This window comes from Coloeus monedula, assembly GCF_965178545.1.
Source record: "Coloeus monedula genome assembly, chromosome: 17".
Taxonomy (NCBI): Eukaryota; Metazoa; Chordata; class Aves; order Passeriformes; family Corvidae; genus Coloeus; species Coloeus monedula.
Genome location: NC_138797.1, coordinates 6,500,699 through 6,513,597, shown reverse-complemented (window position 1 = coordinate 6,513,597; position 12,899 = coordinate 6,500,699). Strand labels below are relative to the sequence as shown.

The window sequence follows — 12,899 nt, the reverse complement described above, 5'->3', positions numbered from 1 at the left end:
ATTAAAAATTTTCTCTTCACAATAATCACTTCTGCATTCAGCCAGCTTTGTGCTGGAGTCAGGGCTTGACCCCAAGTTTCTGCCTGTACAGCCAAATCGCCTCTAATCTGGACATGGTGCTACACAGAGAAATGAGAGTGAAATGCATCAGGGGAGGAGTATGTTCTGATGAAAGCATATGCCTTTCCTGGCATGCTCCTCACTCCAGGCCCTGCCTGCTCCCCAAAGACCCCACAAGTGAGCTCTGGGCTGCAACACCCACCCTGTGCAACCAACAGAGCTGGCTTACAGGAGGCACAGTGTGCTGGATTTGGGCTCACGCATGAGTGCAGCAGACAGCTGTTAAGCAGACCCCAGGGAGCTCAGGAAAGGAGCCCAAAATACAGCTAATTTTAGCATCTCCTGTAACAAGGTGAAGCTCCTGCAGTTCCAAGGCAGCTGGCTGGGTCCCATCCTACATTGTTCTGCAGCTGCAGGTCTCTCCCTCTGGTACTGGATTCTGCTCAACTCTGATGTTTTGGAGAGATCCGCACTGGGGTACCCACAGAGGCTGAGCCTCAGGTGCCAGCACAGATCAGCTTGCAAGCTCTTGGCCAGCAGCCTCCCCCTGAGGTGACAGGACAGCAGTGGAGCTATGAACAGGGTTTGCAGCTCAGGCCCCATCCTGCAGACAGACTGCTCCTTGGGGTGCACAACAGTCAGTGAAAATGCTCCCAAGCAGCCCCAGGAGCCCGTTTTCCTCAACCTGGGTGACTCCAGAGCATGGCCTCCAGCCCTGCCCCCCCCTCAGGGGGCTGAGAAGGGACCTCTCTACCCCTCTACAGCCCCAGCTGCCCTCCCTGACAGGCCCAGGTCCAACTGCCCCTTCTGCACTCAAATGCAGCAAGCATCCCACAGCAGCTGCACTACTGCCCCTGATGCCCCAGGCCAGATCAGGTTTCTAAATAAAAGCCAGTTGCTGGTTTTGCAGCTGGTTCTGCTGTGCCAAGGGAGGCCAGATAAAGTTGTTGGGTCACCTTCCATTTTGGATGTGCTTCTTCTAAGTGCAGGATATCCCTGTGTAGAAAACAATGACTTCCCCAGCCTGGATCATAGGCTGGGGTTAGCTCCAGGCACCACCTCTGCCTTTTACAAATCCCACACTCCAGCCTTATCCTCCTGACCATCCTGCATCTGCCACTTTTGATCCATCAGATAACAACAGCAACCCCTTTCCCTTTGCAGACGTTTACAGTGAGTCTGGATGAGTTCATGGAAGACAGATACTAAAGCTGACTAAACCCCCAGAAACCACCCACAGCCAAAGAAATTTCCAAGCTGGAAACAGATGATGGCTGGGAGAATATTAAGAGGAGCATCACATGTCCTGTGTGTGCTGTTCCTCTTTCCTAAGAATGCACTCTGACCACTGCCAAGGCAAGGTCCTGGAACAAAGAGGCCTTTAGTCCACCCCCAGTCTCACAGTCTCAGGCAGCACGTACGATGTCTACCCAAACACACTGCCCTGGCCCCAGCACAGAGCAAGGGGCAGCTGTGTTGCAAAGCACTCCCAGTTACTCTGAGAGTTTGTGCAGTTCTCTCATTTGTTATTCCTTCTTAGACACTAGGAAATCAAATGACTTTCCCTCCCAATTAGTACTCCTTCATTATGCAAATAATGTCCTTTGATCTGCTCCTGCTGTCACAGAGCGGATCTGACTGTATTTGGTTTATTCCTCTTCACGCCCCAGGAAGGCACCCACCTCTGGGAGCTGGGACTCTGCTTTTGGCAGGGAATGGGGAGTGCAGCTGAGAGCTGCCTTGAGTGAGGACAAAAACCACCCAAGCACAAACCCCAGTGAGGTCTGGGGGGGAGGAAGAAGGTGTCACCCTTAACTTTTCAGGCTGGGATGCAGAGCAAAGGCTTCAGAGCAACAGAGACAGGGAATGAGCAGCTCCCTACAGCTCCAAGCTGGAGAGCAGCCCTGCCCTTGGAATGGCCCGGCCCCAGCCCCTTCCCCAGCAGAGCACAGCTGAATCCAAATGGTGCTGAGAGCACGCAGGATCACCAGCAGGTCCCCAGGCTTTGATGCTGATGCACTAATAGCCAACCTTTGTACCCCTGCTTGGCCAACACCAAGCTGGGATCACCTCCAGCCACGCTCAGGAAGGCAGCAAGGCACACTCCCCATTCACTCTCATGAAAATACTCCACAGGTCTAGGGGAGATGCTCTGTCCAGCTCAGAGGCAGCAAATGTCACTATCAATACCAACCACAACAAAGCCACAAAATGATCACAGCTGCACCCAGCCTTGATGCCACAAAAGGAGCACACTCCCACACAAAAAGGGCCTGGTGGGGCATTTCCCACGAGAATATCTTGAATTTCACCTCCCTGGTCCAGCAGCTTCCCATGTCCTGCACCCTTAGCTGTTCCTACAGCATCTGGAGCTGAACTTCTCACACCAGGTCCATGACCAGCCCCATCTATCTCCCAGCTGCTGAACCTCGGAGGGTTGAGCAGAAAGCTCCTTGCCAGTTTACGCTTTCACAGGATATGTCCATCTTGTCTTTTGCGCTGCCTGTTCCTGGGCAAAGCACTAGTAAGCTGAGGGGGAAGCAGGAGGGAGCTGGGGACTTGCAGCAGCATGTGGGTCCCTCCTGCTCTGCACTCACACTGCTGGGGCCCAGGCAGCAGCACCATGGGAAGATGATGTGTGATGCCCTCCCTGGGCCATCTCCAGGGTGAGGCTCCTCTGGAGGAGCCCATACACTCCCCAGGATGGCCAGGCTGCAGAAGGCTTGAGGCTGCGGCAGGCAGGTAGCCTGGAAAGCAGAACAGGCTCTTGGCTCCAGCTCCCCTCTCTAAGCACACAGCTGGGAAATGCAGCCCACGCCGTTCACAGTACTTCTCTTTACTTTTAACTTCCGAGTATTTTAATTTGCAGGAATCGCCTTCTTTCATGTTGTGAAACCGTGTTTCTTTCTCCCTCTGATCTCCAATTTCGCATAGAAACTGTCTCCTTTGATATGTCTTGTTCACATCAGTCTGATCAGGCAGCTCCATAATTGTTAGTGATTTTCAAAGAACTGGGATCCTTGTCTAATACTCAGAGTTGAGAATTCCTTGCTTTTTAAAATGTTGTTCAAGCAAATTAGATTAATTTAATTTCTTTCTTCCCTTTGGGAACAGGATGCCTCTTGCTTTGGTGCCCACATGCTGTCTTTCATTTCTCCAGGAGCATACAGCTATAGTTCAAGGGGTCACTCTCTGACTGAGGGAAAGATTTGCGCAGGTAACTGGAAGCGAAAGGAGAGCTTGGGATGCCTCAGGACAACTTGTTCTCCGTACATCAACAGAATCCAAGCAGCAGCAGCTCCTCTGGTGCGGGCAATTCCTGTACATCTGTACCTGCTAGAGGCCACGCACCAGCCTTGCAATATGCTGCACATCAACCATGGGGAGCTGGAGCTCTGTCCTGAGGCAGAGCAGACCCGAGCACCATCCCCTGCGCTCTGCTGCCAGGATGCCTCTGCAGCCAGACCTTCCTGCAGCAGCACAGCAGGACCTGGTGCTTCACCTGACCTGGCCTGTCAAGCCCCTGGTGCAGCTCAGCTGCTCCCCCTGCCCCAGGGGCTCTCTGCAGTCCCAGCACTGTTACTGTCCCCTGTGCTGACTCATCCCCTGCTGACAGTGTTGGGGTCCTGCCTGATCTTCGATGTCAGCCTTTCACAAGCTGTCTTCTACCTGGATGTAGCCTCTGGGAACAGTGATTTACAGTTCCTGCTTGCAGCACATGCTGACACACACAGCCTGCTACAGAGGTAGCAGAGAGCCCAGGGAATGGCATGGACAGAGAACAGTGTGGACAGGGAATGGTGTGGCTCTGGGCAATGCAGCACCAGCCACTCTCACACTCCAGCTGTGCTCAGCAGCATGGGAACCCAGCAACAGGAGTGAGGGCAGCTCACACATCACCTCCCTGCACCCCTCCTGATGCTTGGGTGAGCACAAAGCCAACTGTCCTGCTCCTCATCATCCCAGCCTGGCCCCCAGGGCTTCAGTGAGGTTGATCACCAACACACTTAGAAGGGGTCTGGTGCCAAGGGGATGGGCAGCTAAGGCTTAACACAGGGAAGCCACTTCGGTCACAGGGACATGAATTCCCCAATCCCATCCAACAATGCCTGGCCCCTCAGAGAAGAACAGAGAAGGGCGTGGCACAAAAGGATGATGCCCGGGCAGCCCTGGGGCTCAGAAGAGCAGCAAAGCAGTGCACAGAGGATGGCCTGAGTTGGGGGAGAAGACCAATCTGAACCACAGGCAGATGTGAGCCCCTTGGCTTGTGAGGGCTTAGTCCAACCCCCCAGCATTGAGGAGGGAGGGGGCTGTACAGAGCCAGAGTCAATGCACAGCGGGCAGCTGGCACCACCACGACCCTGTCCCCAGAGCACGGCTTAGGGCTGAGACTGAGCACTCAGCCAAAGGCTGGCAATCAGCTCAGAGGATTTATCCACTTGCTTTTCTTAAGCCACCTTATTTATTTTTCCCTTTTGGTTCCCTAGCTCTGGAATCCCTGGGATTTGCAAGTAGTTTTTGTGGGGTACAGCAGGCTCAAGGCTTGACAGGAGAGGCACAGGTTTCCCAGCCCACATCCTCCCCTCAGCAGACCTACCGACGGGGGACAGCTCCGCCACGCTGCCGATGTAGGGCCCCTCCAGGAAGCGCGGCTCGCTGTCGTTGATGTCCTGCACCTTGATGATGAACTCCGACTCGGGCTCCAGCAGCTGGTCCGTCTGCCGGTCCCGGGCCTGTGCCCGCAGCGTGTAGAAGGTTTTCTGCTCCCGGTCCAGGCGCTCGGTGGCATGGATGTCACCTGTGATCTCATCGATGAGGAAGATGGTCCCTGCACCCTCCCCGGAGATCGTGTACTTGATGGAGCCGTCTCCCTCATCCGAGTCTGAGTGGATCTGCCAGGGAAAGAGGGAAAGGGTGGGAGCAGGCTGGGGCCGTGCTTGTACCCAACCCTAGCCACCTGCACAAGATGCCCGTGGTCCCTGTGCGATGCCCTCTGCTCCTGTTGGACTGGAGAATGAGAGCATCACCAGACAACTCCTGTGCACAAAGGAAGGCCCAATAAACTGGGACTTCAGGCCTGCTTTTAGGGCTCTGCAGATCACAGATTCTGCCAGTGCTCACCCTCACTACAAACCAAGAGACAAACCACATCAATAAGGGGTTAGGAGATGACGGAAAAGACAACTCAACTGCACTCCAAAAAAAGAGGCTTCCCTATGGGCAAGGACACAGGACTCCGGCACTGTGGGATCACCTCTCCCAAGCTGCACAGGTACCTCAACATCAGCATCCATCCTCCTCTACACAACCAACTGCCCAAAGTCCATCCTCATCCACCCGCTTTGCCCCAGCCACAGCCACCCTCCATGATCTGGGCAGCTGGTGCTGACAAGTCTCCCTGCTGAAGAGCTCACACACTTGCTGCACCCCTGTGCTGGGTTTACATGGCAGGGTAACAGGGGGTCACAACATCCCATCATCATGCCCAGAGCCCCATCTGGACAAAATCTGCAAGAGAATGTGACAAATCGGCTCATGTTCAGGAGTGCAAACAGACCCTGAGGAAGATGCCTTTGCAGGCAATCTCTGCTGCTTCATTTTTTAATTAAGACAATGTTTGGAATTAGGAAAAGAAAGGGTAAACAGCAGCTCCCCATGGACCAAGAGCTGACTGGAATCCAGGCCAGACGTCCAGAGATAATTTTATTGGTGGCATTAAACTGAGTTATGAGGTTTTTACAATCCAGCCACTTATGAGAAATCTATTAACAGTAACTGGACAGGCAGAATGCATCTTGACAGAGAGCAGCATGGGCATTAATTGGGACAATCCATAACGGGACAGGCCCCCGGAAAGGTTTCATCAGCTGCTTTCATTTGTTTCCTACAATTTCTGCTTAGAATCAGCAAAGTCATGTCCCCCCTCCAAAAAAAGAAAAAAGCCGTCCATTAATCGGCTAATGAAATATGAAAATGTTTATGGGCCATTCAATCTTCCAAACTGCAGTTCTATAAACCACCTTTCAGACATACAGCTCTACCAGCAAGAATTTATACCAGAGCTGCCTCTTTTTTTACGATGCCTTCATTATATTTGTCTTGTTAGATACAGTTTATATATTTATTTCATGAGTGAAGGACCCACACGTTAGACAATTCAATGCATTTTGCACAACATTCACAAATTACTGCCCATGGTGACACATCTCTCAAGGCTTGCCTGGAAGGAGATCTTCACTCAGCTCACAAATAGGGCTGTGAGGCCAGCAGAGTCTGGGACCACAGTGATGGCTTTGGCTGCAAATCTGCTGGGGCAGCACCTCTTGGTATGTGCCTCTGGGGTGGTCATCCTGCCCTGGCCCCCTGAAGCACCCTGCCCTGGTCTGTGGGGATGGTCATCCCAGCCTGGCCATCCAGTCCCAACCCTCCCCACTGGCTGGTGGAGAGCTTGCTGCCCACCCTCTTCACTTTATCATCCTCTCCCCAGTTCTCACTGCTACTTCGTGAGCTTTTCAGAACGAAGAAGGAGCACCAGGTCTGTACAGCACAGGTAACAGAAACCTGCATTTTTCTGCTGAACACCAGGCTCATGATTAATAATTAGGCCAGAGATAAAGCATCCAGCACCACATTGAGCTCTCCGCACATCCTCTTCACATATTTGCTCATTTCTGACTGCTCGGAGCAGACACCAGCATCCCTGCAAACCGGAATGCTAGGAAGAAAAATGGAGCCTGGGCTCAAGGGGCTGCAGAGATTGATTTACAGGGGAAGATTAAAAGAGCTAAATCTGTGCTGCTTGGCTAAACAACAACTAATGGGGGAGGGCTGGATCGCAGACTACAGAAGCCCGAGGGGAGATGCCATGGATGCGGACCACATCCCAGGGATGTTCTCTCCTCCCTGTTACAGCAGGCAGGCTTGGGGAGCACCGCGCTCCCACGCAGCCTCAGGGATCCCACCATTCCCTGGGCATGGCAGGAGACTGAAGTCACACAGCCCTGGCACACACTGGGCCCCAAGAGCCACCCCCCCAAGAGGGACCACTCTGCCCTGCCTGCAGCTCAGCCCCCAAGCAAGGACAGCAGTGTCTGCAGAACTGGGACATCCAGAGGGCGGATAAAAGGCTGATCTGTCCCATTTGTTAAACAGAAAAATAGTTTCCTTGTCCTAAAAGACTACAACCAGAATTGTTACAAAGCCATTAATTACATACTAATAATTAAATAAAAATTAAATATGAACAGAGGTGCACATTCCTTATTAAAAGCAATTAAACAGAAAACAGAGATACACAAATAAAAAATGACTCCGGGGCTAGAAAAGAAAGAAAATCAAATAAAAACTAGCCCGTAATAAAGGCACACTCTGTTTGCTCCAACTCATAAAGCCCGAGTTCATCAATTTTCTTTAAATATTAGCAACTTAATTAAATCTGCTTTTTTCCCTTTAATCCTCTCCTCTATCTAAAATAGATCTGTCCACATGCAGAAGTTTGTAACTAGTGCTGACCCCATAATTCTATTTAAAAAACCCAAAGAAATCCACATCAAACTGACAGCAGCCTCAGGGGAAATTACAGTTCAGAAGAAGGATTAGCTGGAGAACCCAGATTTTATGGAAATGGTATCGGCCCTTCAGAAAGCACATGTAGGTGTGTGAGAGGCATCCACAGAGGGCAAGCCCCAGCTACTCTGCAGGGTGCCCCAGAGCAGCAAGGCTCCGGACCCACAGACTGTGCTAGGAGGGCTGGAACACTGCTGGGGACAACAGTGTCCCAGGGGAGCACTCCATCCTCTCCCAGTGCCAGGAAAAGCCTGATCCTGTTGGCTTTCTGCTCTGCAGAGCCACAGACAGTGATCTCAGTGCAGGCTGCCTGTTGTGAGCCAGGCAGGTGATGGGGTGGGTGACGTGGAAAGGGGCTGTAAAATGGGCGAGTTGTAGGCTTCAGTTCATTTGGAGCCGAGGCATTGCCAGGCCTAGGACAGGGCCCGGTGCCTCTGCTGCTCCCAGGGGAGCCATGAATTAGCTGTGCCTGCTCTGAGGGCGGCGGAGGAGCACGGCTTTGAGTGTCTGCTGAAACGGACACAAATCACCACTGAAATCCCTGCTGGCCCCCAGCCAAGAAACCCATTTTCAAGCTCCTCCAAGACTCACGCCCAGACGGCTGAGGCCATCAGACAGCCCTGCTGTACAAGCTCTTGGGCACTTTCCTTCAGGGTGAGCCCATGCCTCCAGCTCTAGCTGGATTGTAGTGTGTTCCTCTGACTGGTCCCAACAGCTAGCACTGCCTTCACCCATATACAAACAACACATCTTCCTGACACAGGGGGCAGCTTCTTCTCCAAAGCTCCCAGAAAAGGATAAAGCCCAGCAACCCCAAGGTGAAATGCTCCTTCAGGCTCAGGACACCAGGAGTGGAGCAGAGGTCCATGTCCAGCCTTCCCAGGAGGTCACACACCAGGGAAGTGTGGTGAGGTCCCACCTACAGACCCAGTCCTGCCCACTGTCACCTGCCAGCAGCTCCCACAGAGACAGGGCTTCTTGCACCCACCACCAGACATCACAAGAACCCAGTACACGACTGTGAGAACACAGATGTAAATCTCGGTGCGTGCTGGAGCTCTTTGGGAGCACATTAACCTAATCGCAGTCCACAGAGTATTTCTCTAGCCATGAACAACCTTCACGTGGGCCCTCTCTCTGCTCAACATTGACAGCATGTTCGCTCTGTCAGCCCCATGAAGACATCAGGTCAGCTTACCTTCCCCACATACAGCGGCTCCGTGCCCGTGTACTCCTCCACCACAAAGAACTGATTCCAGACCCAGCCACGCTTCACTCGCCCTCCGGCCAGCAGTGCAGGGTCCCCGGGCTCCCCTAGGCCAGGGCCCTCCACCGCCGTGTGCATGGCCCAGGACCCCAGCTCCTGGATGGTGCAGAAGAGCAGCAGCATGGTCCACGAGAAGCCCTGCAGACCCTTCGCCATGGCACTCTAGAAGGCTGCATGAGCAGGAGCTTTTGGACAGGCAGCCAGCATCCTTTAGGGAAGAGCAGGAGGAAAGTCCACACTAGCAGTGTGTGGCTGCCCGGTCAATGCAGAGCATCCCTGTCCCTGCTGCATGCCGTGCCCTGCAGCCGGAGCACTCCTGTCCCAGCGCGAGTCACATCTGTGACAAGAGGTGTCCCGGACTGCCCACTTCTGGCGTAGGAGCAGTCAGTGCTGGTGCCTTGCAGGCAGCTCCTGGGTCTCCAGAGAAGAGTCTGGCAGCTGGCATTTGTCCCCAGGGACAGAGCTGCAGGGCTCTGTGCTCGGCTGCTGCCGGTCTGGCTGGGGAAGGGGGTGATGCACAACCTGCTTCCCACCCCACCGGTGGGCAGGGAACGCCGCAGCGGCACACGGGGCACTGGCACCCACCGCTGGCATTCACAGGAGGAGGAGAGCTTTTCCACTAATGTTTTCACGGAGGACTTAAAAGGATGAGCTGCTGTGGCCAACGTCTGCCTGTCCTGTGGCAGCCTTGGACTACTGTGCGAGGGGTCTGGCAGTGCAGGTGCCCATGCCTCACGTGCAGTTCACAAGGCCATTTGTAACTCCCATCTTGAGGAGGACGACATCCCAGTGTCTGGTGAAGGGTCCTTTGCCCAGATGATTCCAGTCACTTCCATTCTCTGCTGGTTCATGCAGGGAGGTGCGGGGCAGTCAGCAGCATCTCCAGGAGCCTGGAAAAGGCCAAGGTGTCAGAGCTGGTGTGAAAACAGGGCCCAGTGTCCCCCCTATGCTGCTCCTGCAGCCTTGGTCAGTGTCTCCCACCCTGCCCTGCCCCAGGTGCTCCACAGCAGGACCAAGTCCTGCAGGTCCTGCCAGAGCAGGAACACAATAGGGCTCTCAGCACTGCAAACATCTGCTCCAGCAGGGACTCTGAGACCAAGGACCCTGCTGACAAGGGCACCCCCTCACCACATGGTCCTGGCTGCTGAGAGGAGTGATATCTGTGCCAGGAGGTGTCATTGGTGCCCACACTGTTAGGAGATGTGTAGCAGCACTCCTAGCATTGCACAGCTGCCAGTGCCTGTGCAGAACGAGACTACAGCAGTCCTGCACAGGCAGACAAAGCTCATGCTGGGGGATGCCAGCCCCTGGGTGGTGCAGCCTGTCCAGACACTCCTGCAAACCTTCCCTGCAGAACCTTTCTGTCGTCTCACCTCTGCAGCCACAAGCAGGAGAAGAGCATCTGTTCAAGAATTCCCCACCTGGCTGACTCTAAAGGTAACAGTTTGAAAAAGGGCTCTGTTGTAAGCTTCAAGCCACCCTCAAGGCACTAAGGGCTGAGACGTGAGACCTTTAGCCAAGGGTACATTGCATCCAGTGAGCACCTGGGGAGAAGAGGCCTGATGAGGAGATGGGGATGCAGCATGCAGCTCTCCCTGCACCAACGCCCTGAGCTTCCATCAGCGCTCTGCAATACCAGCCACAGCCTGATCTACTCATGAAACATGCACCAGTCTGCAGAATTCATCTCCTGTCAGCTGCTACTCTAAATAGGAGGCAGAAAGAGGGTGAGTGGAAAGGGAAATGATCCTGGACTAGTTGTCCATCTACTCCCCATAGAAAGGGATCTGGACCATGCTTTACACAGACCCCTGCGTGAACCTAAACAGTCCCAGCTCTTCAGAGGAGGGATAGCTCCCACATATTTCTCCCACTCTTTCCCTCACTTGCCATTCCCCTGTGTGACTCCACCAATGGGGCTGTTTCCCAAAAAGGGAATGTCTGCTGCACTCTTTCATTTCTGTATTCACTTGTCTGGACAAACACTTCCCTGAGAACCACAAGGCATCATTCCACGCTGCCTGCTCATGGTTCACAAGTTGTGTGTCACACAACGTGCCCAAATCTATTCACCAAAAGGGCTCACACACATCACACCCCCCCCCCCCCCCAGCTAAGATCACTCATACACAGTGGCCTCTTTTGTCTATTTGTGCCTCATTTATGTGCACACACATTTCCTCCCCGTGCACACACACTATATTCCACTCACACATGCACATCAGCTGTCACATGTGCCAGCCCTGTGCGCTTCATGCTCCAAGGAAGACAGGGTCTCCAGTGTATTTTCATGTTACCAGTCATGGTACAGAAGCACTAACATTCCTCCCCACCCCTCCTCCCTGCCAGCCCATTTATTATGAAGACATTTCCACACCAGCCAGGTGAGGTTGTTGGCAATGTCACGACTGTGTCTTGCAGCCAGACCTCCCCACAGAGGGAGAGAAGTGCTTCCTCTCCCTGCTCCCAAAGGGCAGCTGCACTGCTGGTGAGGATCCCTATCAAACACCAGAGTATTTAACAGCGGAGACTTAGATGATGCTTAGACAAGATGACCTGGAGGTGGGTGACAGACCGAGCCATCTCCTCCCGTGCATAGGGTAAAGGAACTTCATGGATCAAATGCAGAGATCAGGGTCCCTGCTCTGGTCCAACAGAGCTGAGGCTGCCTGACCCACAGCAGGCTCCAGAGCAAGACACTCACAAGAACAGCACACGAGTAAACGTGCTTTATCACACTTAGGTGGGTATAGAGAAGATAAATACAACAAGGCATTGTGCACCACTGTCACAAACAGCACCTCTCCAAATTGTCATACCTAGGAGATCTGTGGTTATTTTGGAGTAGGTTACCCACACAGTGAGACATGTCAATAAACTGAACAGCACAAGCTGTGCCAGAGCAAGAGTTCCAGGTCAGCACCAAGGGCAAACAGTAAGTGTGGGAAGAACACCCCATCCAGCATCTCTGCCCTGCCACTCTGCAGCACTTTTGCAGGCAACACGTCCGGTTGTATCCAAAGTCTGAGTACAAATGAGTTGTAGCTTGTGAACTCAACTGCGAGAAAGATAATTTTAAAAAGAATCCATCTGCATGTGTTCTCAGGACAACTGTGTCAGCAGAGCCTTGGGGAGAAGCAGTCACCACCTGCTGAAGTCTCCCACTCTGCCCACCCAGCATCCTCTCCTTGCCATCCAGGAGCAGATCCATTTATAAAGTCCTGCCAGAAGCCTGACAAGGCAGCAATGCCAGTGCCAGGGAGCAGTTCTGCAACACTGAAGGCCTTCTGAACACATGGGGAGGCTGAAAGAAAGCCAGTCCAATGGAGCAAGTCCTGGCACCACAACCAACGTCAGCATCCAGGGTCTCCAACTGAGCTGGCACATGAAAGCAGCACATTCCCACTGCCTCCAGTACACAGCACTCAGAGCACACAGCTAACAGAAAGCACCAACACTGGCTCCGTGACAGCAGTAGAAGCCACCTTCATTCCCCTCATCACACCACTTCACACCTTAGTGGCATCTGATTTCCTCCACAACACAACTACCCCAGCCACACACTGCAGACAGTCCTGTGCACACAGGAATGGCACTGCTCCTTGTTCAGAAATGGACACTGGGCCTTCTCTGTCAGCCTGACCAGTTAACAGCACATAAATGGAAGCAGCACAATCCCAAACAGTATCAATAAACCAGTGAAAATAACAGTTTAAATGCACACACTGAAGCAAGGCAGAAAAGAGGAAGTGAGGGCAGAAGATGCTGCAGTGGGCGAGCTCCACTTGAGCAGAGCAGCTCCCTGGCTGGCAGACAAGCTGGCCCACAGTTCCCAAGGCAACTTGTTCAGCCCTGTTGCATCTGAGCACTCCACAGAGCAGATTCTGCCACGGAGAGGAGAGTCCTGCTGAGCACCCATGGGCTGGGCTGCGTTGCTGTGGGAAACACAACCTTATGTATAGAGTCTCAGCTATTATGCTGTTTTTTATATTAACCAGATTTCTCA

At 53.2% G+C, this 12,899-nt stretch overlaps 1 protein-coding gene across 1 annotated transcript in view; it reads right to left on the bottom strand.

Moving 5' to 3' along the window:
- CDH22 (cadherin 22) overlaps positions 1–9,049 on the bottom strand; it is a gene marked incomplete at both ends in the record, with an annotated part of 49,454 nt that extends 40,405 nt beyond the window's left edge. Inside the window, 2 exons of the mRNA XM_082293014.1 lie at positions 4,658–4,952; positions 8,825–9,049. Coding sequence (XP_082149140.1) covers positions 4,658–4,952; positions 8,825–9,049 — 520 coding nt within the window. The remainder of the gene's footprint in view (positions 1–4,657; positions 4,953–8,824) is intronic.
- Positions 9,050–12,899: the final 3,850 nt, after the last annotated feature.